This window comes from Mycena indigotica (genome assembly GCF_014461135.1).
Source record: "Mycena indigotica strain 171206Taipei chromosome Unknown Mind.scaff0002, whole genome shotgun sequence".
Taxonomy (NCBI): domain Eukaryota; kingdom Fungi; phylum Basidiomycota; class Agaricomycetes; order Agaricales; family Mycenaceae; genus Mycena; species Mycena indigotica.
Window position 1 is genome coordinate 4,320,392 of NW_023503001.1, and position 23,027 is coordinate 4,343,418.

At 47.9% G+C, this 23,027-nt stretch overlaps 6 protein-coding genes across 6 annotated transcripts; 3 read left to right on the top strand and 3 right to left on the bottom strand.

Moving 5' to 3' along the window:
• Positions 1-5,466: 5,466 nt before the first annotated feature.
• On the bottom strand, positions 5,467-6,990 carry MIND_00241500 (PKS-ER domain-containing protein; the record flags this gene model as incomplete). Its single annotated transcript, XM_037359298.1, has 9 exons — positions 5,467-5,506; positions 5,554-5,709; positions 5,755-5,830; positions 5,875-5,892; positions 5,943-6,002; positions 6,058-6,333; positions 6,382-6,434; positions 6,484-6,865; positions 6,921-6,990. 9 exons carry the CDS (start codon positions 6,988-6,990, stop codon positions 5,467-5,469), a joined length of 1,131 nt encoding a protein of 376 aa, XP_037224393.1.
• Positions 6,991-7,163: 173 nt separating this feature from the next.
• Positions 7,164-8,258, top strand: MIND_00241600 (uncharacterized protein; the record flags this gene model as incomplete). Its single annotated transcript, XM_037359299.1, has 4 exons — positions 7,164-7,697; positions 7,754-7,987; positions 8,035-8,062; positions 8,113-8,258. 4 exons carry the CDS (start codon positions 7,164-7,166, stop codon positions 8,256-8,258), a joined length of 942 nt encoding a protein of 313 aa, XP_037224394.1.
• Positions 8,259-8,349: 91 nt separating this feature from the next.
• MIND_00241700 (Glycoside hydrolase family 5 protein) lies at positions 8,350-13,665 on the bottom strand (the record flags this gene model as incomplete). Its single annotated transcript, XM_037359300.1, has 20 exons — positions 8,350-8,545; positions 8,592-8,712; positions 8,752-8,988; positions 9,034-9,093; positions 9,139-9,192; positions 9,241-9,273; positions 9,317-9,585; positions 9,632-9,833; positions 9,882-10,026; positions 10,075-10,286; positions 10,539-10,801; positions 10,862-11,352; positions 11,399-11,638; positions 11,685-11,695; positions 11,743-12,014; positions 12,060-12,196; positions 12,243-12,485; positions 12,524-12,910; positions 12,958-13,226; positions 13,273-13,665. The coding sequence occupies 20 exons, from the start codon at positions 13,663-13,665 to the stop codon at positions 8,541-8,543; spliced, it is 4,044 nt and encodes a 1,347-aa protein (XP_037224395.1). The 3' UTR covers positions 8,350-8,540.
• A 247-nt stretch (positions 13,666-13,912) lies between these two features.
• Positions 13,913-16,010, bottom strand: MIND_00241800 (uncharacterized protein; the record flags this gene model as incomplete). The annotated part of the gene is made up of 3 exons (XM_037359301.1): positions 13,913-14,906; positions 14,950-15,284; positions 15,336-16,010. 3 exons carry the CDS (start codon positions 16,008-16,010, stop codon positions 13,913-13,915), a joined length of 2,004 nt encoding a protein of 667 aa, XP_037224396.1.
• A 101-nt stretch (positions 16,011-16,111) lies between these two features.
• Positions 16,112-16,986, top strand: MIND_00241900 (F-box domain-containing protein; the record flags this gene model as incomplete). The annotated part of the gene is made up of 2 exons (XM_037359302.1): positions 16,112-16,201; positions 16,246-16,986. The coding sequence occupies 2 exons, from the start codon at positions 16,112-16,114 to the stop codon at positions 16,984-16,986; spliced, it is 831 nt and encodes a 276-aa protein (XP_037224397.1).
• A 769-nt stretch (positions 16,987-17,755) lies between these two features.
• Positions 17,756-22,965, top strand: MIND_00242000 (Exportin-T; the record flags this gene model as incomplete). Its single annotated transcript, XM_037359303.1, has 16 exons — positions 17,756-17,991; positions 18,045-18,148; positions 18,204-18,626; positions 18,676-18,995; positions 19,042-19,182; positions 19,238-19,402; positions 19,457-19,631; positions 19,677-19,932; positions 19,983-20,547; positions 20,593-20,745; positions 20,799-20,982; positions 21,029-21,316; positions 22,020-22,105; positions 22,155-22,514; positions 22,574-22,681; positions 22,735-22,965. The coding sequence occupies 16 exons, from the start codon at positions 17,756-17,758 to the stop codon at positions 22,963-22,965; spliced, it is 3,795 nt and encodes a 1,264-aa protein (XP_037224398.1).
• Between the last annotated feature and the right edge of the window lie 62 nt (positions 22,966-23,027).

Consider the following 23,027-nt stretch of genomic DNA (forward strand, 5'->3'; position numbering starts at 1 on the left):
AGGCAGTCTGAGATGAAAACTATCTATGGGACTGAAACTATGCCTGAAATGGTTGATATCTGTGCACATATATTTGGTCATGATATCACGCACATCAAATGTGGCGAAACTGTCAGTGAAACAAAGGATTTCACTGTCAGTTTCAGCACAGATGATACAAAGGAAATCAGCAGTGGAGAAATGCACATAGATTCTCTTTGTTTCTATTTACATTTCTCCACTGCTGAAACTGTAGATTTACAGTACAATGAAATCATTGTTGAAATCTCAAATTTATTCATGCCAGAAATTGTGATTAAAACTGTCAGTATATACATTGGAGAAATTGTAAGAGATATTGTATGTATATCAGTGACTTGAGGGTCAACCCTCAAGTTAACCCTCAAGTCAACCCCAAGGGTCTGATCTCCGGGTAGACCCTACAAGTTCAGTCTCCAGCTACATATTTAAATACATAATTAGCATGAATGGGATAACAACTTTGTAATGACTTTACACAAACTTTCTAATAAATGTTACCAGATTGTAGGGACCCTTAATACATGTTACTATTCAGTTTAGACCTATGCTTCAAGGTCAATGGTTGAGTCAGAAAATGCAAATTACTGACCCAACCCTGAGTTTTCAAAACAGTGGTAGGGTCATATCTTAATGAGTTCTTATCCGTTCCTAACATGTTATATATGAGCAGGAAGGTGTTCAATTGGCCTATAAACTGGTATTTGTCAGGGGATGAGGGTCCAGGTGCCTAGTTGATACCAAAGCCGGGGGAACAGCCCCACGGCCAACTACTTAAGTACAGGGCTATCTGCGCACGGACCAGTCACGTGATCAGTCACAGCTGTCACATCACATGCTCCCCTTACAGTATTCAACATAAAGTTCATTGTATACAAAACCACAGACTTTATTACAAAATATATTTTGACTATTAGATTGTTAACCCAATTACTTGATGGTTTCTAGGCTGTTTATCAAAAGTTGGATATGGTCAGAAAGGTATTTCCAAATTCTACAAACTTGATTTCAACCCTGATATGGTTGATTACAAAACCATAGACTTTCACTACCAGTCAAGGTTTATTGAATTGACTTCAAAATCCCAAGTCAACCAAATGACTCCATATTGCATATAGTAGTAGAGCTTCATTGATTGAGTAAGTGTTCAGTTCAAACCTATTCAAAATTTATAATAGTTGACTCACAAAAGGTGAAATACTCCCAAAATATTAGCTTTGTTAGTTTAGGGCTAGCCTGGCTCAAATAGTATTAACACTATATTGTTGTGAATTTCCCCTTCCTGTTCACTGCTTACCACTTGTATGATAGAGCACAGGTACAGGTCTGGGTCTGTTTAACTTGACTCAGACCCTGACCCTGACCCTGACCCTGACTGTCAGGGTTCAGGTTGGGCTTATGCAAGACTCCTCTTGAGGAACAAGTGCCCGGAACAGAATAGATGAATTGTCAGGCCCACAAGTATGGCGGGCAGGTTCAAATCAAACTAAAAGGGCCCGTTAAAGTGGGTGTTAGTGGCAGGGTCAGGTCAGGTCGACAAGGCCCAATGAGTCAGTGTTGACTCAGTGATGTCTCCTTGCATAGGGTGAGGTAGTATAATAGGTGATCTAAGCAATAAAGTACAGTGTATACTATTATACCTTATATATGCCCTGCTGAGGGGTGATCAGACACCCTTGGCCTCTCCTGCTCCTTCCTATATCCCTGTCTCTGGCTGCAGAGAAGATGATTGCACATCCCTTGCAGGCCAGGCACTACTCCTAACGTCCTAGCACTCCTTCCTGTTCCTTCATGCTGCAAGTTGGGCTCAGCGCAGGCCCAACACATCTTTCCTGGTCATGTGCTTCCCACATATACATTTCCCTCTACTGTGGTGTCTGTTCCTGTCATCACATCCTGTGTGTTATAGGCCCTTGGTCGCCTGATACCAGTGCCAGAGAGGACAGGCCAGGTCTTATCTGTGACACTGATCCTACCTAACCCTGACCCTACTGTGTAAGGTTGACTTGATCTAGGTTAACCCTCATGTCATATTTGATACAATTCAAAAAGCTCAAACAATCATTATTATATACTACAATTAGTATTTATAAGCCTTCTTGTGTTCCATCCTGGTCCTCTTCATTGTCCACATTTTACTCTTTTCTAGAAAGCATGAGTGGGGGGTTGAAGTGGCAGGGTTTCATATTAGAATGCACAAAGGAACTGAGAGAGGTATATACTAACCTCATTCATCATATGCATATCTATATGTACAAGATGAGGGTAGAGTACAAGTCAGGTAGGGTTTGTTATAATCAGAGTCAGGGTCAGGGTATACTAACCCTGACTCTGACCCTGAGACCCTGACCCATGCTCTACCCCACCAACTTCTGAACCTGGCTGTTCAACCCCAGATTTGACCCGTAGGTCCAGACGGACCCTAGGGCTGAGCTGGTGGCAAGAGTGGCTATCATTGATGTTTAGTAGAGAGGTGTTACACAAGGGTTACAGGCATATGCTCATTGAGTCATTTGCCAGTGGTGCTCCACTCAGCTCCACATTACCTTTTTTGGGTAACAGCAGAAATAAGGAAAGTCAAGACTGCCCTGACCCTGACCCTGATCCTACTTAAACCTGACTCCATTAGGGAAGGTTGACTTGATTTCTCTCTATACAAGAAGGCATCAATGACTCACTAAGCTCTAACAACTCAACTTGACTCAGCATCTGTTCTGTTCCAGGTCCATGTTTCATAGAAAAAACTTGCATGGCCTGATTGATCTAAAGCCTGATGTATCCTTTGCTTTCCCACCACCTACCCTCTGTTTCATATTGATTATGATAGCTTCAATAACATTACTGTTGGCACTAGGGCTGCCGAGTCTGGGTCTTGAGAGAAAGGCAGACCCTGACCTTAACAAACCCTGCCCCTTCTGTGTATAGGTCCAACCAGGTCTGGGTCTCTGGGTCAGGGTCAGGGTTGGTGTACCCTGACCCTGAACCTGACAAACCCTACCTGAGTTGTACTCTACCCTCATCTTGCACATCTAGATATGCATATAATGAATGAGGTATATACCTCTCTCTCAGTTCGTTTATACATTCTAACATGAAACCTTCTATCACTTCAACCCTCCACTCGTGCTTTCCAGGGAAGAGTAAAATGTGGACAATGAAGAGGATCAGGATGTAGCGATGGCGGCATCCGGTTTGGCCTTCCAGTTTGAAGCTGAACTGGACCGAACCAAATACCGTGTAGGGTAGAGCAGAGGTCAGGGTCAACTTGCAGGGTTTCAGGATAGGGTCTGTCAGGGTCAGGATACACCAATTCTTGAATCCGGCCAAACCCGGACCCTTTCTGAATCAACCTGGAGGGTCCAATAAGTTTTTGTGATTTAATAATTTCCTATCTAAATATGATTTTATGACTTTTTAAGAGACAAAAAAAATCAGATGTCACTCAAGTCACTCAAGTGACATGTGACATATGAGTAGATTGTATTCAATATCCTTAAATTCTTGAGGAATAGGCTACATATACTATATCTGAGCCAATATCATATAGCAAAATGTATATTATGTTGACATTATTGTTCCAAATATATCTTCTGCTTCCCTGTCTGCAACCCGTGGGTCAACCCAGACCCGGTTGGACTCATATCCAGAAGAGTCAGGGTTAGTTAGGGTCAGGGTCAGGGTCAGCCTTCTGAGACCCGGACCTGTGCTCAACCCTACGAACGCGCATTCAAGTTCAAAGTGTAAGGCCTGTCCTCTCCAGCACTGGTATCAGGCCACCGGAAGGCCCGCAACACACAGTATGTAATGACAGGAACAGACACCCTAATAGGGGAATGCACACATAGAAAGCACGTGACCAAGAAAGATGTGTCAGACTCAACACTGACTTTAATGGGCCCTTTTGGTTCGACTTGAACCCGCCCGCCATACTTGTGGGCCTGACAATTCATCTATTCTGTTCCAGGCACTTGTTCCTCAAGAGGAGTCTTGCATAGCCCAACCTGAACCCTGACAGTCAGGGTCAGGGTCAGGGTCAGGGTCAGGGTCAGGGTCTGAGTCAAGTTAAATAGACCCAGACCTGTACCTGTGCTCTATCATACAAGTGGTAAGCAGTGAACAGGAAGGGGAAATTCACAACAATATAGTGTTAATACTATTTGAGCCAGGCTAGCCCTAAACTAACAAAGCTAATATTTTGGGAGTATTTCACCTTTTGTGAGTCAACTATTATAAATTTTGAATAGGTTTGAACTGAACACTTACTCAATCAATGAAGCTCTACTACTATATGCAATATGGAGTCATTTGGTTGACTTGGGATTTTGAAGTCAATTCAATAAACCTTGACTGGTAGTGAAAGTCTATGGTTTTGTAATCAACCATATCAGGGTTGAAATCAAGTTTGTAGAATTTGGAAATACCTTTCTGACCATATCCAACTTTTGATGAACAGCCTAGAAACCATCAAGTAATTGGGTTAACAATCTAATAGTCAAAATATATTTTGTAATAAAGTCTGTGGTTTTGTATACAATGAACTTTATGTTGAATACCAGTTTATAGGCCAATTGAACACCTTCCTGCTCATATATAACATGTTAGGAACGGATAAGAACTCATTAAGATATGACCCTACCACTGTTTTGAAAACTCAGGGTTGGGTCAGTAATTTGCATTTTCTGACTTAACCATTGACCTTGAAGCATAGGTCTAAACTGAATAGTAACATGTATTAAGGGTCCCTACAATCTGGTAACATTTATTAGAAAGTTTGTGTAAAGTCATTACAAAGTTGTTATCCCATTCATGCTAATTATGTATTTAAATATGTAGCTGGAGACTGAACTTGTAGGGTCTACCCGGAGATCAGACCCTTGGGGTTGACTTGAGGGTTAACTTGAGGGTTGACCCTCAAGTCACTGATATACATACAATATCTCTTACAATTTCTCCAATGTATATACTGACAGTTTTAATCACAATTTCTGGCATGAATAAATTTGAGATTTCAACAATGATTTCATTGTACTGTAAATCTACAGTTTCAGCAGTGGAGAAATGTAAATAGAAACAAAGAGAATCTATATGCATTTCTCCACTGCTGATTTCCTTTGTATCATCTGTGCTGAAACTGTCAGTGAAATCCTTTGTTTCACTGTCAGTTTCGCCACATTTGATGTGCGTGATATCATGACCAAATATATGTGCACAGATATCAACCATTTCAGGCATAGTTTCAGTCCCATAGATAGTTTTCATCTCAGACTGCCTAAAACTAGTATATATTTGACTAAAATCATTCTCAGTTTCAAAAATGTATATTTTGGGCAAATCTCCATAGGTTGATTTGGTTCTAGATTCTACCAGAATCTAGCACAGTTTCTACTTCAAGGGATATTTTACCAAATCCGGTGTGAATAATACAATCTCGAGCAGATAGGCAAGTTATTACAACTTGGCTGAAGGCTCAGTTTGGACCTTAACAAGCCTAGATGATAACGTTTGAATAGGATGCCAGCAAAAGATATTGCTTACAGCTTCCCATTGTTCTTCCCACTGAACAGCCAAGGTAAGGCCACAGGAGCCTGTTCAATGCCCTCAACGACATGGAACTTGCTCTTGAGAGATCCATCTGCCAGCGCACCGGCCATTTCTTCAATGGCAGCGGGGAATTTGGCGGTGTAGTCGAAACTGAACTCATCAACAGTGGATTACCAAGGTGAAAAAAGGACTCACATGATGAATCCTTGGATTTTGGCACGCATAGCTATCAGAGTTAGATAGTTTTGAAGCCCCTTCGGTTTTGCGGCGTCTAAAGAAGCGTTAAAAAAACGAAGACAGTTGGAGTTCACCCACTATATTGTGAGATCGCGCCTGTTGGACAGTGGATGAGAATATGTGCAGATGAGAAGAGGTAAACACACCGCACAGCGCAATTCGCGCGCCTATGTTCAGCCTTGTTAAAATCAAGTCCAAGATGTCGCCTATATGGTGCTCAAACTTGGCAACTTACGGAGAATGAGAGAAACTGGAACTGACCCCCAACATTGTCGAAGTAGACATCGATATAACCAACCTCTTTGAGATCTTTCCGGAACGAAGTGCTTTTGTAGTTGAATGCACGGTCGACCCCCAGCTCCCTCTCAAGCCATTCGCATTTCTCTTTTGAGCCAGCAATCGCGTAAACCTTTGCGCCAGCCCGTTTTCCCAATTGGCATGCAACTGAGCCGACCGCACCTGCAGCACCAGAAACAATCATCTTGTCGCCAGGTTTGATGTCGCAAATCTCTTTGATGCCGAAATAGGCTGTGAGACCTGCTGGCGTTCAAGCAAGAATGCCGTAGGGCGGGAAGAACAACATACCAGGCATACCAAGAGTATTGAGGAAGTCGATGTCTTGAGCACCTTTTGGCACACTGAAAATCGGTAAGAGATTCGTAGACTGGTAGAACTTTGGAGACAGACCTGATCTTGTCGACTTGTTTCTCTTTCATGACCGCGTATTCCGTCCATCCTGCGAGCTTCAGCAGAGTCACTCGTAGAAGAATAGGCTCACCAAATGGGCCCGCCACAATTTGACCAACCGGAACAGAACTCCCATTTCCTGCCTTGATGACAACGCCAAGACCTTGAGACCGCATAGTTTCGCCAATTTTGACTGGAGGAAGATAGCTTCGTGCATCTCGAAGGTAGCCTCTCATGGCAGGATCAAGAGAAAGCCATGTTACTTGGACTAGAATTTCCCCGTCACCAACAGACAACCCAGACAATGGATGGAGTTCGGTGCGGAAGGTATTTGGCTCGATATCGCCTTCAGGACGAGATGCAAGCACAATTCTTTTGTAGTCTGAAGGATGTTATGCCTGCTTGAAAAAAAAAAAACTGCGGGCGACAAAACATACAAGATGGCATATGGTTCAGGTTAAAGTTGGTTTGCACCGGAGCAGAAATCACCGAGCCGGTGATATTCATTCGTCGTCGGCAGTTCCGAGTCCAAAAGACATTTCATGGGGAGTCTAGCTGAAAGTGGGTCGGAGTAGCAGACAGGTAGTCAACTCGCAGTTTGGGTTAGAACTGTGAGGGGTAGACAGCATCAAGCTGATTTAGGAAGCACTGCGGCCAGACCTCGCTTACTCCTTCCCACTATGAACAATCCCTATTCTCCGGCTGGCTCAGATTTTGTGGCTAATAACCCCTTCGCACCCGCACAAAGTCGATATCCCGACATTTCCTCACAATCGCCTCTACCAAACCCTCAGTACACTCAATGGATGGGTTCACCCAGCGCGCAAAGTCCGATGGGTTTCCAATCGCAGCCCCAGTTCCAGCAGCAAGGGCAGCCTTTCCAACAGCAACACTTTGGGATGATGAGTCCTGGCGTGCAACCATCGACAAGTGGGTTCCAGCCAACAAGTGCATTCGGCCAACAACTTGCTGCTGGGCAGATGAGCGGAAGTAGCTACGGCTACCTCCAGGGCCAGACACCACAATCTGTGTCTCCCGCGTATAACCCGGTCCAGAATCAGCTCAACAGTCCCGGTTATGTTGCCCAATTCGATCCATACGGTCAACTAGGTCAACTCGACACTTACGCCTCTGCTCAACCCCCGCCCCAACTTCAACCCTCCAATTCGAGTAGTCTCATTGCCACTTCACCAACGGCGACCACCTCTGTATCGGTGCGTAAGCGACAGACCGATCGTATCAGCCTAGGTGACTGACTTGCCCCACACAGCCTACCGGGCAACTCCATCCTCGAGAATTTATCAAGGTGAACAAAGCTGGTGTCGAGGCTTGGGATGCCGGGACATGGAAACAACTCCTTGTGACGTTCGATGGTCTCAAAGATGCCTGGGAGGCGCGGAGGAAAGATATTCTCGGAAACGTTGCCCAACTACGACAGCAATTAGCTTACGCCACTTATTATGCTCCCGGACAGCTCCAGCAAGAAATCACTCGTTTACAGGCTGTGAGTTGACTTGTCTGCTCTGTGATCCACTGCAACTCCATTCCCAGATGGCCAAAGATGCTGAATCAAATCATGGCAAGCTCCCTTTCCTTTGTTCCGTGTTGTTAAACTCACTCGGTCGGAAGACTCTGTGGCTGCTTCGTCATTCCAGATGCACGAAGTCTTTGCCAATTACAGGCAAGCATCTGACATGGCCAGTAAATCGCGCGTCCGCGAAGCGTCGAATGCAGCGCTCACAAGTCTGCCTGACTGGCCACCAGTCGCTTACTAACGCCAAATAAGAGTCCCATCTCTGGTCCATTGATTATCGTGCTATGCGCTACAGGTTGAATAAGGAGTAATTCTAGTTGTACATAAGAATGTCAAGAGCAAATGTTAGGATACATTCTATTTGTAGGGTCCTGAATGGCAGTTCGGTAAACGAGCAACGAGAGAACAAAAAAGCATACCTGAGGTATCCAGCCTCCTTCTAGCCCTTTCTGATAACTGCGGAAACTTATCAAGACCAACCTGAACAAACATCGGAAACCCATACCTCCATTCGTCTGCGATCTCAGTCTACAATAGCTGAGTAAAGCCAAACCGCGAACGTATAAGATCTCACCTTCCAGGTCTTGTGATGAGAAGATCAGCTGCGGTGAAGCCACAAAATTAAGAACAAGCTGCGCACCCAGAATATCCAGCCCTGAACCCTCTCGCCCATCATCGTCTGCACTTCCCAGTACCTGGACGGATCAGTTCAAGGTCAATAGAGGAATTGATACCCACTTCCGAAGGAAGGTCTTGTAATCGCTTGAGAATGTAGAAAAGGGGCCAGTCCAACCTGTGCAGCTCCCAAACGGCGTGTTGGGCGTATACCAAGTCCCATCCCATCGCGCTCCTATTCCTCGCCCGTTCAACCACAATGCACAGTCAGTCGGGGCATTTGACCACTCTCCGACGACAGTCCAAATGTTATTTTTCGCAAAAGAAGTAAGATCAGCCATGCTGCCACAGGCAAACTACAGCAGTGATCAGCCGGGAATAGAAAAGAGCCAGAAGAATACACTAATATGGTCATCAAAAGACCGCGCGAGCTCAGGAACACTGAAAATTTGGTACTCGTGCTGGCATCCAGTTAGTCGAATAGATTGTGCGAAAAATCGACACACATAGTCCATTAGAACCCCAGTAGCACTCGGATACGTCAAGAAATTGGTCCAAGACTGCATGAGTGAGCCAATATAGGATGATAGAACAGTTAGTGCACCCACGTCGACTCCCTGAAAACCATCGCCAATCATAACCTGCGAAAGTTGTGAGTCGGCCGCGCTGGTTTATCTGACATACCCGTAGACCCGTTCCCACTGCATCTCTGACGGCGGAATAGCCGTCTTTCCAGAATTGTCGGAGAACAGAGGGGTAATTGTCAGACAAAAAAGTTGCTGGTTCATTTAGTAGCTCGATGACGTCAATCATTCCGCCGATGTTTTCGACGATGAAGCGGAGGGTGTCGATAGTACGGGTGATGTTGGCGGGATTGTTCATGAACTGCGCATTAGAGGTGCGCTGGCCAGAGTTATCGAAACCATTCTGTGACCCCGGCGCGCCATGCAAATCTTTCACGAAGGTGAACCAAAGTTGCTGATGAACAGGGTAACGCACCGATGATAACGTGAACACTATGTTGGCGAGCCCAGTTAAGTGCTTTAAGCAAATAAGGCCACGCGCCAGCTACATACGGCGCGGGACTGGTGTTCCCGTGGGTGTCCGATGATGTTAACGGGACAGACCAATAGCCCACTGGTATTCGCACGTGGTTTAGGCCAGCTGCTGCGATCGCCTTGAAGTCGTCTTCTGTTATCCACTGGACGATTCTCACTCATCCGATTTTTTTGCCAGAATGACGACATACTGTGTCCCAATGCTTTTGTAACACGTTTAGCGCTGTTTGAGCGTCCTGCATCTGGCCAAACGTATACTCGTCAATTATCGCATCGTTCCTAGTGTTGTTGAAGATGCTCGGTGTGATCCATGGCTCGAGTACAAGCCAGCCGCCGCTGACAATTCAAGTCAAATTCACGGAAGTACTTTGTTTTGACACTCACAGATTGACGCCGCGGATCGGTGTAGTCCCATAATTGAACGGAGTGGGTGGAGCGGGCGTCGCTGACCCTGACGGGGTCGGAGCCCCGTTGGAAGCTGTTGTTTTGCTTGACGCGCCGGCCGGCGAAGTCGTGGGCTTAGTGGAGCCGAGAGAAGTCAATATTTGGTTGTGTGGTCGAAGATGGCATTGTTGTGCGGCATCGGTGAGTAAGAGCTGACAGAGGAGCAGTAAGCTCAGAGGGATGCAGGGCAGCCTCATGAGAATCAAAAAACAACCACCGCTGATCCATTCGGGGTAACACGCGTAACACGAGGTCGTTCATATCCCAAGCCGATTATGTAATAATCAACAAGTTGGGAAGGTAGCACCTAGTTCAACGAGCAAACTCTCCTCTGGGCCGTGCCTGTCTTTGAAATATTTGGCCAGTGCCTCTATTGCGCTTTGTCGCGCCTCTAACAAATGTACCACCATTCTCCTTGGCGATATAGACGGTGGCTGAGCCTTTAACCACGCCTTGCCTCCCAAACTCTCTCCGGATGACTGGTTTTTGAGGAATGGATTAGTCGCTGGGATTGGAGGCCGTTCATAAGATGTTAATTTTGAGAGGGGGAGATCCCATGTGCGTGGCTGCAGCATGCCCAACATAATCTTGAATGCAGCCCCAAGACGCTTGAGCCTGATCTCATGCCTTAGTCGCCAATCAAAAACCAAGAGAAATAACCCGCCTCCTGTAATTGTCTGCAAATGCAACTTTCAGTGATGCAAACAATGAACGCTGAGCAACTCACTATTAATGAGCACTACATGCCATTGGATTATCAACCAGGCAGTCAACGACCATAACGCAAATCTACTGCGAAGACCGCCATCAATGACAAATCGAGAAGAAAGGAATTTGGTGGTCCAATAGCTGCTTAATCCAGCACCAAGACCGGTCCCGAAGCCTCCCAAGAAGACTTTAAATTGCGACCTCGACTCTTCTTCTCCGGGGGGTGCCAAGTACGAAGTCAAGTTTGCCAACAAATATGCAGGGGTGTGAGCAATTAGTGGAGGAATAAACAATATAAAGGATGGGTTGAGTATTGTCCGTAGGAATGTGGAACAGAACCGCAACACAAACCAGCGGCCTGGCCGAGCAAAAGTGTTTGGCGCTAGAGATGCGAGTTGACCGTGAGTGATGTTGGTGTAGTGCAAAAGCGAGAAGTATTTGGTGAGCGATCTTTTGACGGCGCAGAGCTCTGAATCCCCATCGTCAGGAGAGGAGAAAAGTTTCACGAGCCTACGGCCAACTTTCAGCACAGAGTTAGACGGTATGCAAAACTAACGTTTGGCTGACCGCCAGCCAATCCTTCATTTTGATATTGCTGTCATCGGTCCATAAAATGTTCCTCGTCATCCGTGCCGCATATAACGTCTCCCAGTCTGCCGCATTGATAGTCAAGCCGCGTAGTTGTTCCTCAACTTCCCTCATTACATCCTTGACTACTTCGCGCTCAGCCCCTAGGTCATCGGACTCGAAGAGGGATGGAGGCATATATTGTGTCATGTCAATTGGGTGTCCATATCTACGAGGGTCAGCAAAAGAGCGGTAAGCAACAAACGGACGCTCACTCAACGCGAACCTGGGAAAACTGCTCAACACAAATGTATGAGAGGAAGGAGTACTCACACGACTTCGATATTTGGCCTTGTCTTCGTAGACGATCCCGACTGGGATAATGATGACTGGCTGGCCATCGCCCCGAGAGCGCATGTATTCTAGCGCAGCCCATGCAGCACCGCTGAGGACTTGTGAAATTTCAGGCTCAGTATAGCTGGTCCCCTCTGGGAAAACTCCGAGTGCTTGTTTACGACCCAATGCAGCAGTAGACGCGTCGAAAAGGGCGGCATTCGACGCTGCAGCATCTGCCTTGTTCGGATTTCTGCGTACGGGAATGGCCCCTGTATGGGTCTAGATGTAGTTGGAATAGATAATGGAAACCGTACCAGACGATTCAAGGATTGGCCCTAGTACTGGGTGTTTGAACGTCGTTGACTTGGCCCAGAACGAAACCATCCGTCGATGAGGTATTGTCGCAGCAAGGAGGCCCACATCCAGAAGCTCGTTGTGGTGAGACGGTGTACTAGAGGTAGCGGGTTAAAGGGTAGTAAGATTGAGGCAACGCATACAGTATGATGGGCGTATTTTTTGGGACACTTTGCTCCCCGTTGACGTATACTTCTGAGAAGTAGTAGCCATCAACGCTCGCCCACTCTGAAATTTTGCGTAGTATTCGATAAACGACGTGCAACTCCATTGCGCGGGTGGTCAACGGAGGTGGAAGAGTCTTACACGGCCACGTGCACAGTAGACTGAATTGAGCGACGAGCGCGTCATCATATATACTCCAAGTTGAAGTCATCAGGTTGCGACTATCCGATTAACAACGTCTTCACATTTTTTGTGGAACCAAGCCTTGGCACGAGCCCCAACTTCCCGTTTCGCATCCTTCTCTGCCACTCCCAGCCTGAGCATTTCATTCCTCTCCTCTCGTATCGCATCCTCTGTTACAAACTTGATAAAGGCGCCGGTAAGCTTCAAGTTGTACCCGTCCTGCGGTTGGCCTTCTCTCGCCTGTTCGCTTTCGAGATACTCGATGCCTTGCTCCAGTCTCCGTTCTCCCAACGCATACTTCGCAAAATCTGAGGCAAGCTCAGCCATGGCAGGGTCAATCTTCGCCTTGGGTTGGTACGCGGTCGTAGAGAATGTCTCCCCCTTTGTTTTGAAATTGCAGAGTAGAGTATCATCGAAGCCACGTCCATTCTCTTCGTCGAGAAAAGGCGAGCGCACCATCGTCCTGTTTGCTATGTAAGCAAAGCACAAGAAAAGAGAGACGGCTCTTACCATACGATACCCTCCCCATTCCCCGACACGGACTTGCCCGCAGCGTCCACGAATGCGTGACCGAATGGACATTCCAGGTAAACTTCAGCCGTATATTTCTGCATCAAGTCATGGACTTGTGTGGTCGGGGCACGGAAGTCAATATCGACCTCGAAGGTCTTGTATTGAGCCACGTTGTAAATTCGGTGCTCGGGTAAGGCGCAATCCTTATATTGACGCAAATCCACCCAGTGTCCATCAACACGAATGTTGAAAATGGCAAAGAACCGCTGAAACCGTTCAGCGCTTGATGATAAGGCGTCTGTGGCTCCTCACCTCTAATTGTGTTATTGCCACTCCCTTCTGAACTCCTTTCCCTGCAATTTCGCCACAAATATAAATCTCTGTGAATGCATCTCCCTGTTGCCTCGTCTTCAGAATTTGCTCTACAAGCCTGTGGAGCGGAGCTTTGGACAGCAGCGCGAATGTGCCACAATTGTCCTTTTTCGTGCTTTCAATGATCCAAGAACGAGATTGGATTTGCGCTGCGGTCTTATTCCCATTCCGAAACACAATTGTAGCATTGCTGCCATGTAGTTTGACTGTGCCAAAGAAGGTAGCACGCGTTGGCGGTCGTGGACCATCGCCCATGGCTCGGTCTAGCGCACGAACATAGTCAACCTTGAAGTTATTGAACCCAGGGGTAGACGGATAAGGCACATGGGTCATGGCGATATAACTGAGCTTCGCAGCAGAGATTCAAAGCTTATATCCAGTGGTGTTGACTCATATGACTCGAGTGTGAATATGAGTGTTGACCAGAGGCGCTCATCAAGGTAAAACGGAGCCAAGACAGCGCTGACACCGAAGCTGTGACAGCTTCCAAAACAGGTTACATAACTAGACCAACTGCCCTACTCATATTCGACATAGTACATGGGACTTACCTACTAACTAATATTATAATTACAACCGTTTACCGAGACCTCTTCTGCCTGCGACTCTCTCGTCTTTGTTTCAGAGTGGCAAACAAGCCAACACCATGAGTTCGTTTCATCCGTTGGGCTCTCTTGGTCTCTAGCTTCTCGGACCACTCTCCACGAGCTTGAGCATACGCTTTCCAGACATGGCTGGACGTGGAGACAAATCTCTCTCTGAGATAGTGAGCTCTGGTTGATGCGACCTTGGCTCGCTTCTGAAAATTGGTTCTTGCAACAAACGCCCAACGCTCTCCAGCCTCCCGCAACTCTCTTGCGCGTTGCTTTGCCCGTTCATTCCGCCGGATAAGACGGTTTCGTAAAACTCGCACTTGACTCTTGGTATCTTGAATCAAGAAGGCGGTTTGGTGACTAATCGCCTGCAATAGTTCATCGAATGCGAACATGAGCTCTCGGAGATCCCATGGAAGGACTGCTTCCAGTGCCTTCATCGTGGCGTCGGCAACTTCTGAAAGAGAGTATTCAAGTTTGAGACTCAACGCTGTGACTGGAACGGCTTCCTCGACAAGTACGGGAGCGCGTTTGGCGCGCCTTGCTTCGGTCTGGGGCGAAGCGGGTGTGGACGCAGGTGGAGACCTCGGTACAACAGGATTAGAGAGCGATGATTGTGGCCGAACAATTATATCGGTGTTGCTCTTGACGCTCACTTCATCTTTGACGGTGGGCTGGTCCTTAGAAACCTCCGATGGCAAGGATGCGACCGAATGGAGAGAGGACGTGGTGGTTGCCGGGTTGAAAACTGCGAGAGCGAGGTCCTTCAGTGTTGAAGGCATTGGTGCCGCACTCGTTACTGCGGTGGTCGATATCGGGGGAGCAATTGACGAATTCGGTGTAGTTCCAAACATGGCCCAAAACGTGGACGGAGTTGTTTGGGTGGGAGGAAGAGTGCTCGTATGGGACGTTGATGTGATGGTCGATGGACGGTACATCGTATTTCCAACGAAACTCGCGATAATGTAGACCAATGCCACACTAGGAGTCGTAAGGTGACATTAAGAGCAATAAGAAAACTCACATAGTCACTGCATGTACTGGTTTGAAACCATCGGTCAGCTTGGATGGCCGTTTCGATTGAGGTTGCAAGACAGGCAGGAGCTGGTCACGAACAGTGGCAACGTCAACTCGTGCCCTGGCGTCAAGACTGTCTATAAAATATTGCTGCGTAACGGGTTGGGTTAGGTGTAGTGTTCGGAGAGGAGGGATGTCAAGCAGTTTAAAATTCTCAGGGACTTGCGATAGGTCAGCACCTTCCAATACGACGGGGAGATAAAGAGTATGTTCTGAAAGCGCGATAGAGCATGGCAAAGATATGACAGCCATCGAAAGCCGAGCTAAAGACTGTGGACTCGGCTGGATGCCATGATGAAATCAGTCAGAAGAGGGACGAAGAGGAAAACCTACAGCGGCTGCAAAGTCGCCTCCAGACAGAAACATGGTTTGCGTGAACCACTGGGAAAACTCGCGGCATTGTGTGGTGGATCCATAGAGGACAACATCGAAGGAGAGGCCATCAGACCAGATGATGGGGCTGTGATCGACAACGCTGTCCTGAAGCGTAATCTTTGCCACTGGGGCAGGAGCGACTTCGGCCACGAGCGAATTGGAGACATCGTCTGTGGTACCGGGTGCTTCCGGGATGGGGACTGCCTCGTAAGAGCGATTGAGCTCATCGCGGGAACTAGTGATGGGGTCTGGGAATGACAGCCTCAAGTCTCGAATGGAATTGTGGACCGTGGAGTGACCCAGCGAACTTGAACGAGAGGCACTAAGAGTGCCGACCATGCTCTGGTCAAGACCCGCTGTGACCACCTCTTCTTCAGGACGACTGAAAAGAGCTTGGGCTGCAGTGAGAGGATAGTTGGTGGTTTCGCCTTCATGGTTGTCCGCAAAGCCTTCCCATGCTTCGATCTCACCATCGGCGTCGCTGGGAATGCTTATAGACGACCTGCGAGACGGTGGCAATGAGATGCCGTCGCTGATTTGGTCGTTGTCGCTGTCCGTAAGGGAGGAGTCGGAGTCGGACTCGTTGGCCAGGTCGAGCCACTCGGAGTCGGATAGACTGTCGAGTTCCGCCATGTTGGTTGTGAGTAAAGGTGTTGGTCACAAAGAGAGGAGGCCGCTTAAGTAGCACAGTCACTTCGGCAACCGGGCCGGAACGGGCTTGCTCAACAGCTGCGATGGTCTCCAGTATCCTGGCACTGCCAAACGACATTCTGCTTGCCATATTTCTCCAGCTATCCGCTCCAGACCTCCTCCATCTCAGCCAGGTCTGCTCTATTATTCCAATGTAGACCAGAGGCAAACAATGCAGGTCTGTCGTGTTCTCCACGAGTACACTCTCGATTCGTATCTATGGCACCAAGTTTTGTCACGACAAACGGACCTCCCACTCAACATCGATCCTTACGTCGATGCTGCTGAACTATCCGCACCCATCTTGCAGAAGGCAACCCGTGACGCGCTTCGCATCGACAATAACTGGAAACGACACAACCCACAGATCCGCCAAATGACACGAATTGGAGACATAGAGAATATCTTACAAATGCAACTTTTGGGGAGCCAATACCTTGTCATTCTTCGCCGTCATCTGCCATCGTTGTCCGTGTGGCGTGTTATAGCCAAACGAGCTGTGCTTTGCGCGCGAACCGACCTTGAGGACTCGACTACACCACTCAGGTTTGCAGCCAGCTTGGACTCCCGCAAAGAACAAATCCTACTTGCACTGATCTCGACAATCAAGTCTGGGACTCAGTTGTCTGCATATTCCGTCATGCTGTCCGACGAGTCGGATTTTTCTCCAGCATCTCTCAAGATGGTCTACAATATAAGCAGAGTTGACCCAGACCCGTTTTACGAGGTTCACGTCTATTCGCATCTGATTGCGATCGGAATTCATTCGGTGCTTGCCCCACAGCTTCTTATCGTCAATACTGTGGCCAAAACCCGATGCTTGGTCCATCTGCATCTACCAGAGGCGAGCCTGGAAATATTTTCATTATTCTCCTCTGATGTTCGACATAGGGCTTCTCACAACTGCAGTTCAAATTAGCGCAAATTGTGCAAGAGCCTTGTCAGATCATCCTCACATACCTGGCACAATCTACATTCGTTGTCAAGACCTACGAGCTCCCATTGTTCATATTGGAGAGCAAAAAAGGACCTACAGAGAGCATCGAAATAGATCTTGGTGACGCAATCGAAGAATACCAAAGCCAGGCTTTTCCTGGCATCGAATACAACCTCTGTGCTGATTCAACTCACCGGATCGCGTGCATCTCTGGGTTGTCTTTCCATTCCCTGACAACTAACACAAAGGACAACTTTTTCCGCCTTTCTCTAGGCGCGGATGGAAGGCCTGTTGAAACCTGCCAATTTCAGACGCATCCCAGTGCAACAGCTGAGATTGTGTGCCTTGGGGAGAACGGCCTAAGGGCTATATGGCTAGAAAGACGATGGACAAGTGATGACTATACATTAATGAAAGCCGTCTTCTTTTCCTCCTCAAATCAGGTCCTTCTTGAGCCTCTGTTTGGCAAGCATTTGGCACTACCATTCATGCTCCATCACACCCAGGCATTGGCGTTCGACGAGCTCACAGGGCGGGTAGCGATAGCACTTCACAGAGATCTATATGTTGTAGAGTTTTGAATGGAGTCAAGTCGAAAGTGAAAGAAACGAGTCGAGTCAAAAGCGTTTGAGGTTACAAATAAGCCGTGTTTTGACAGCACGCGACCCTCGCCTGTCAAACGCGATCTTTCCGTTACTTACATCGACACGCTGTGGGTTAGCCACCCACAGCAAACCCAGTTTCCACCACAATGGAGCAGGAATTAGAACGAATCGTGCAGGCAATCAGCATTGCTTCCAATCCAGCTCAATATGCCCTCCAACAACAAGCTTTGGACTACCTCCAATCAATCGAAAACAACGCTGAAACCACTTGGAGACTTGCTATGACGCTTTTCGTCGAGACCGGGGCAGATGGATCGAGGAAATATTCGCCCGAAGCTAGATTCTTTGCCCTCAGAATCCTCGAGGGTTTTTTCGACCGCCAGTGTGTCTTGACGATGTCTAACCGATCCGTCAGCCACTAAGTTTTTTGTACAGACTAGAGTCATTAGACGACGATTCGTTTCGAACGATTCAACAAGGCCTGCTTTCTTACATCCAAAGCGAATACGTCTATGGGCCCGCTGAGGCCACACTACCCTGTACGACCATTTCACTTCCACGTCCACGCGCTATCGAACGCTGAATGACCGATAGATCTCCGGAACAAATTCTCGCACACTCTAACCCTCTTCTTCCTTTGCTCCTACATCAGCCAATGGCCAACTTTCTTCGCGGATCTCTTCTCCCTCATGCGCCCAGCCGAGTCTTCGTCTTCAGCCTCTGCACCAGCATTCAATCGCCATATAATAATCTTATTCTTCCGTATTATCCTCGAAGTCTCTGGAGAAGTCGCCGATCAGACTCTTAAAGCTGCCAGGACCTTTAATCAAGCTCGCCATGTCCGCGATGCTCGTGTGCGCGATGCCGTCCGTGAAAGAGACGCTGCTGGGATCAATGAAGCAGTCTTGACTCTTGTCGCTCAAGGCGTCGATATCATGAAAAAGAGTGATAAAGCTGGCCCTGATTCCCCAACTGAACTCGTGGAAATTGGAATCAAGACATTTTCATCCTATGTTGGTGTGTCATCAGACAATCAGTGGAAGTTCTGACCGCCGAATACCCTTAGGATGGATCGATATTAACCTTACAGTCACGCCGACAACCGTTCCACTCCTCTTCACGCTCCTCGCTGACCCTTCCCTTTCTGTGCGACTCGCAACATCGACTGCTCTGTCTCGTATTGTTGCCAAAGGCCTCAAAGAGCCCGGAGACAAGCTTCAGTTGCTCAAGGTGCTTGCATTAGATCAGGTCATCGATGCATTAGAAGCAAAAACCAGTTCAGAAAAGCTGCAACGGACTACGGCTGATGAGGGCGAAGAGATATATCGTGAATTTCTGGGGAAATTGTTGAATGTTCTTGGTCTTGAGCTGGTAAAACTCGTCGAGGTAAGCTTCTAATCATGTCACATTTTTGGTTTCATTGAGTTTTAAGGACTCTGGCAACGACACGGTCTCCTCAGAAGCGACTGTAATGCTCAATCAGATCCTTCCCGTAGCTCTTCGCATTATGGCAGACGAGTACGACGATACATCAAATACCGTGTTTCCTATGTTGAGCGCTGTACTTCTCAGTGTGAGTAGGGCGCTCCTCAGGATATTCCCTGGATCTAAAACCTTGAAATTATCAGTACAAGCGGGCGAAAAAGGTTTCAGCGGCAGTTTTGGATGAAGGAAAACGCTCCTTCCTAGCTTCGTTGTTACAAGTTACGCTAACCAAGGAGAAATGGGACGAGGAGGTCGATCCAGATGACCCAGACGAGGACGATATTGCCGGCTTCGAAGCTGTGCGAAAAGTGTGGTTTAGCCGTGCCACGCTCTTTTTATCTTTCTAACCGTGTTTTCGCTAGGAACTTCTCAGCTTACTTGATTCAGTCCACGTCCTCGATGAAGGACTTGTCGCGACAGCATTTCATACGCTTGTGAGGAGTACCAGCGAAGCCTATCGCAATGGCGCGAGGGTCGAATGGAATGACGCAGAGCTTGGTGTCTATCTAGTCTACATCTTTGGGGAGATCAATAAAGGTGGGTATGCGCATGCGGTAATATGCAACACTAATATGCTATCAGGCGGAGGCAAAGGTCGCACGGCGTTTTGCGTCACTCCCGCCTTTGAAAAGGACAAGAAGAAGTCGGTGGACTACTCTATATATCCACTGACGCCGCATGGGGAAATGCTTCTTGGTCTCCTCCAAGCAAACATCTCTTCCTATCCCAAGCGCATCGTGGGCCTGCAATTCTTCGAGACTGTCGCCCGATACCCCGACTTTTTCAAGGTTCGAAAGGAATATATCATGCCAACGCTGGAGGCGATGATTGACCCCCGGTAGCTTACCTACCGCTCTAGCACATCTCAAATTAACCCTGATCCCGCAGAGGAATTCACAATCAAGACTCGAATCATCGCTCCCGGGTGTTTTATTTGTTCTACCGCTTCGTCAAGGAAATCAGAGTTGACATTCCTGAAGACGTTGCGGCTTCCATTGCCAACAGCTTCCGGGATCTCTTGACGATTGAGGTCCAGTCGCCAGACGACGACGATTCTGATTCGTCCAACGACCCCCTTTCTGAAATTATCAAAAGTTCGGCTTTCGAATCGCAACTTTACCTTTTCGAGACTGTTGGCTCGCTCTGCTCTCTGCTATACAAAAGTCCAGATCAGCTTGCGGCCATGTTGTTGTCATTCGTCAAGCCACTAATGTCTGAACTTTCGGACAACCTCCAAGCTTTCCAGTCCAATGGCGACCAGGACATCATTCCCATTGCCAAGGTTCATCATGCAATCATGGCTCTAGGGAACATCTCTAAAGGCTTTCCGGACTATCCAAACCCTGTGCTTCCAGGGTATATTCCGCTCCCCACCGAAATATTTTCGGAGGTCGCGCAGGCCATCCTTGTTTGCCTTGCGGCTATGAATCGTTTCAAAGACATTCGCGAAGCGGTATGCGCTGTAGACTTTTTCCCACGTCACACTGATCTTGTGTAGAGTCGATTTGCGTTTACTCGCATCCTCGCCACAGCGGGCCCGAATATTGCACACTTTATTCCACAACTTATGGCCAATCTCCTGACACAATTTGAGCCAACGGAGCTTGTAGACTTCCTGAACTTCATCGGACTTCTTATTCATAAACTCCAGGTCAGCTTGATTTCATGAGGTTACCCTCACTGTGTCGTCTCATGGTTAAACAGGAGGATTTCTTCATTGTCCTCGACGAACTCATCGGTCCATTATCCAGCCACATCACCGGTTTTTTGGCCCAACCGATTAGTGGGACGGACGAGCAAAGAATGCACCTGGAGACAAGAAAGGCATACCTCTCCCTCCTCAACGCTATCATGAACTCGAAAATTTTAACTGTCTTCACCTCAGAACGTGAGTTTCCGCAACACATATTGAATCCTCCAACACACCTTTGCAGGTAATCAGAGCCGTTTCGATGCGCTGATGGAGAGCATGCTGCAGATAGCTAGCGATCTCTCGGACCCTGTCTGCCAGCGGATTGCTGTCCAATTTTTGGGTCGCGCCGTAACAACTTGGGGATCGATCAATGAAGGAGCTGACCCTAAGGTTGGACTGCCTGGCTTTGAGCAGTACATCTACAAGCGCATTCTTCCCGCGGTCTTCCAGGTCCCATCCGTTCCGCAATTCAATTCCAAAGACCCTGGCCATAGCCAAGTGTTGAACGAGATCGCCAACTTGCTCCAAAGTGTGTCTAGGACTCGGGGTACAGAAGCATACGATTATATGCTCGGCGTCTTTCTACCCTCACAAGGCTGGCCCCCTCAATCTGCCCTTGACTTCACTGTCAAACTCCGCGACCTTGACTCGCGTGCTTTCCGAAAATACTTCACCGACTTTGTGCGGTCATCACGAACCGAAACAGCGCCATGACGTCGATGGACGACAAAAAAGTGTAACAACAGCCTACGGTAAAGCTTTGACGACGATTTAGACAATGTAATGGTCTTTGCGTGCATGCTCTCTTACTTATCTCATTACGACCCTTGCATATCTTCATTACCATAGCTATCATTCAGTGTATCAATCAAGATAAAAATTTTTGTAGACGCGTCTTGGACGACTGTCCACGTGACCGTATTTGCCACATGATGATCGTAACGTGTGACCTGATCGCATTTCCTCAACGAGGTTCAGCTCACAGAAGGTTTCGATAATGGCGTATGTCGCGGTGGATGCAGACGACCGTCTAGAAGAAGGGCCAGAGGGACTACAGTTTAAATGCAAGTCGACTCACCTGATAAAAAGTCATGGCTGTTTATCCACTCCGTAGCATTCCTGGGTGATGCAAATGACCATCCGAGCGGAGCGCGATCCCCAGGGTTGGGAAACACGGACAGAGGCCGGTCGCCTACCTATAGAGCTGTCGCACTAGACTAACTCCAACACAGGCTACTTGCAAGACCGACCTAAACCCTCTGGCGGATTCTGGACGATAGAATATTATCAATGCTACTTTGACGTTGACACAAAAACGGTGCGCGTCTTTTCGACCCTTCTGAGCGCTATTAACTCAGCTGCGATAGGTTTTACAGCGATGTTACTCGACATTGATACCCACGTCCGCAACGTCAGATTACCTCTCCACCCATCTCAACCCCGCAGACCTCTACGGCCCATTCTGGACGCTGACGACACTCATATTCACACTCTTCCTGTCGTCCTCCCTGGCTGCTTCTGTCACCGCGTATCTATCAGACCCCAATGCCGCCATTTCGTATGATTTTGGCCTGCTTTCCATTGCAGTACCACTAGTTTACAGCTATGGTCTCGCAGTGCCCGTTCTTCTATGGATTGCGCTCAGATACCTGGGTGTTGGTGAATGGTCTGTTGTAGAAGCCATCGCACTGTGGGGTTATTCTATGTTTGTGTGGATTCCGGTTTCGGTAAGTGTCATAATATTATGCTGCCTGTGAAGACTCAACCCTCCCCCCCACCACCAAAGATACTCGCAGTTCTCCCATTTGCTTCTGTGCGATGGGTTCTCGTCGGTGTTGCATTTGGGTTGTCGGGCTACTTCCTTGTTCGCAACGTCTATCCTATTCTTGCGACGGTATGTTGTCCAGCCTCTCCACCCTTGCTGTTCTGACTCGACTTTGTCTGCAGGCCGAAGCAAAGCCTACACGTCTTTTGATCATTATAATTGCCGCCCTCCATCTAGGACTGGCCATCACCTTCAAAGTTCTCTTCTTCAGCTACTACATCATCCCGCCACCCGCTGCTGATCCCATTCCTAACGGCCCAGGCACCGAGATTGGGACTCAACCGGGAAACCATACCGGGACGACAGCCGCAGCCGCAGCCTCATTGGTGGCCTTGCGGAGGCTACTGTCTTGAAAGTCAATGAAAAACGATGTAGGACTGTAATCGCTCCCTAATGTTGATAAGCTACCGCCTCG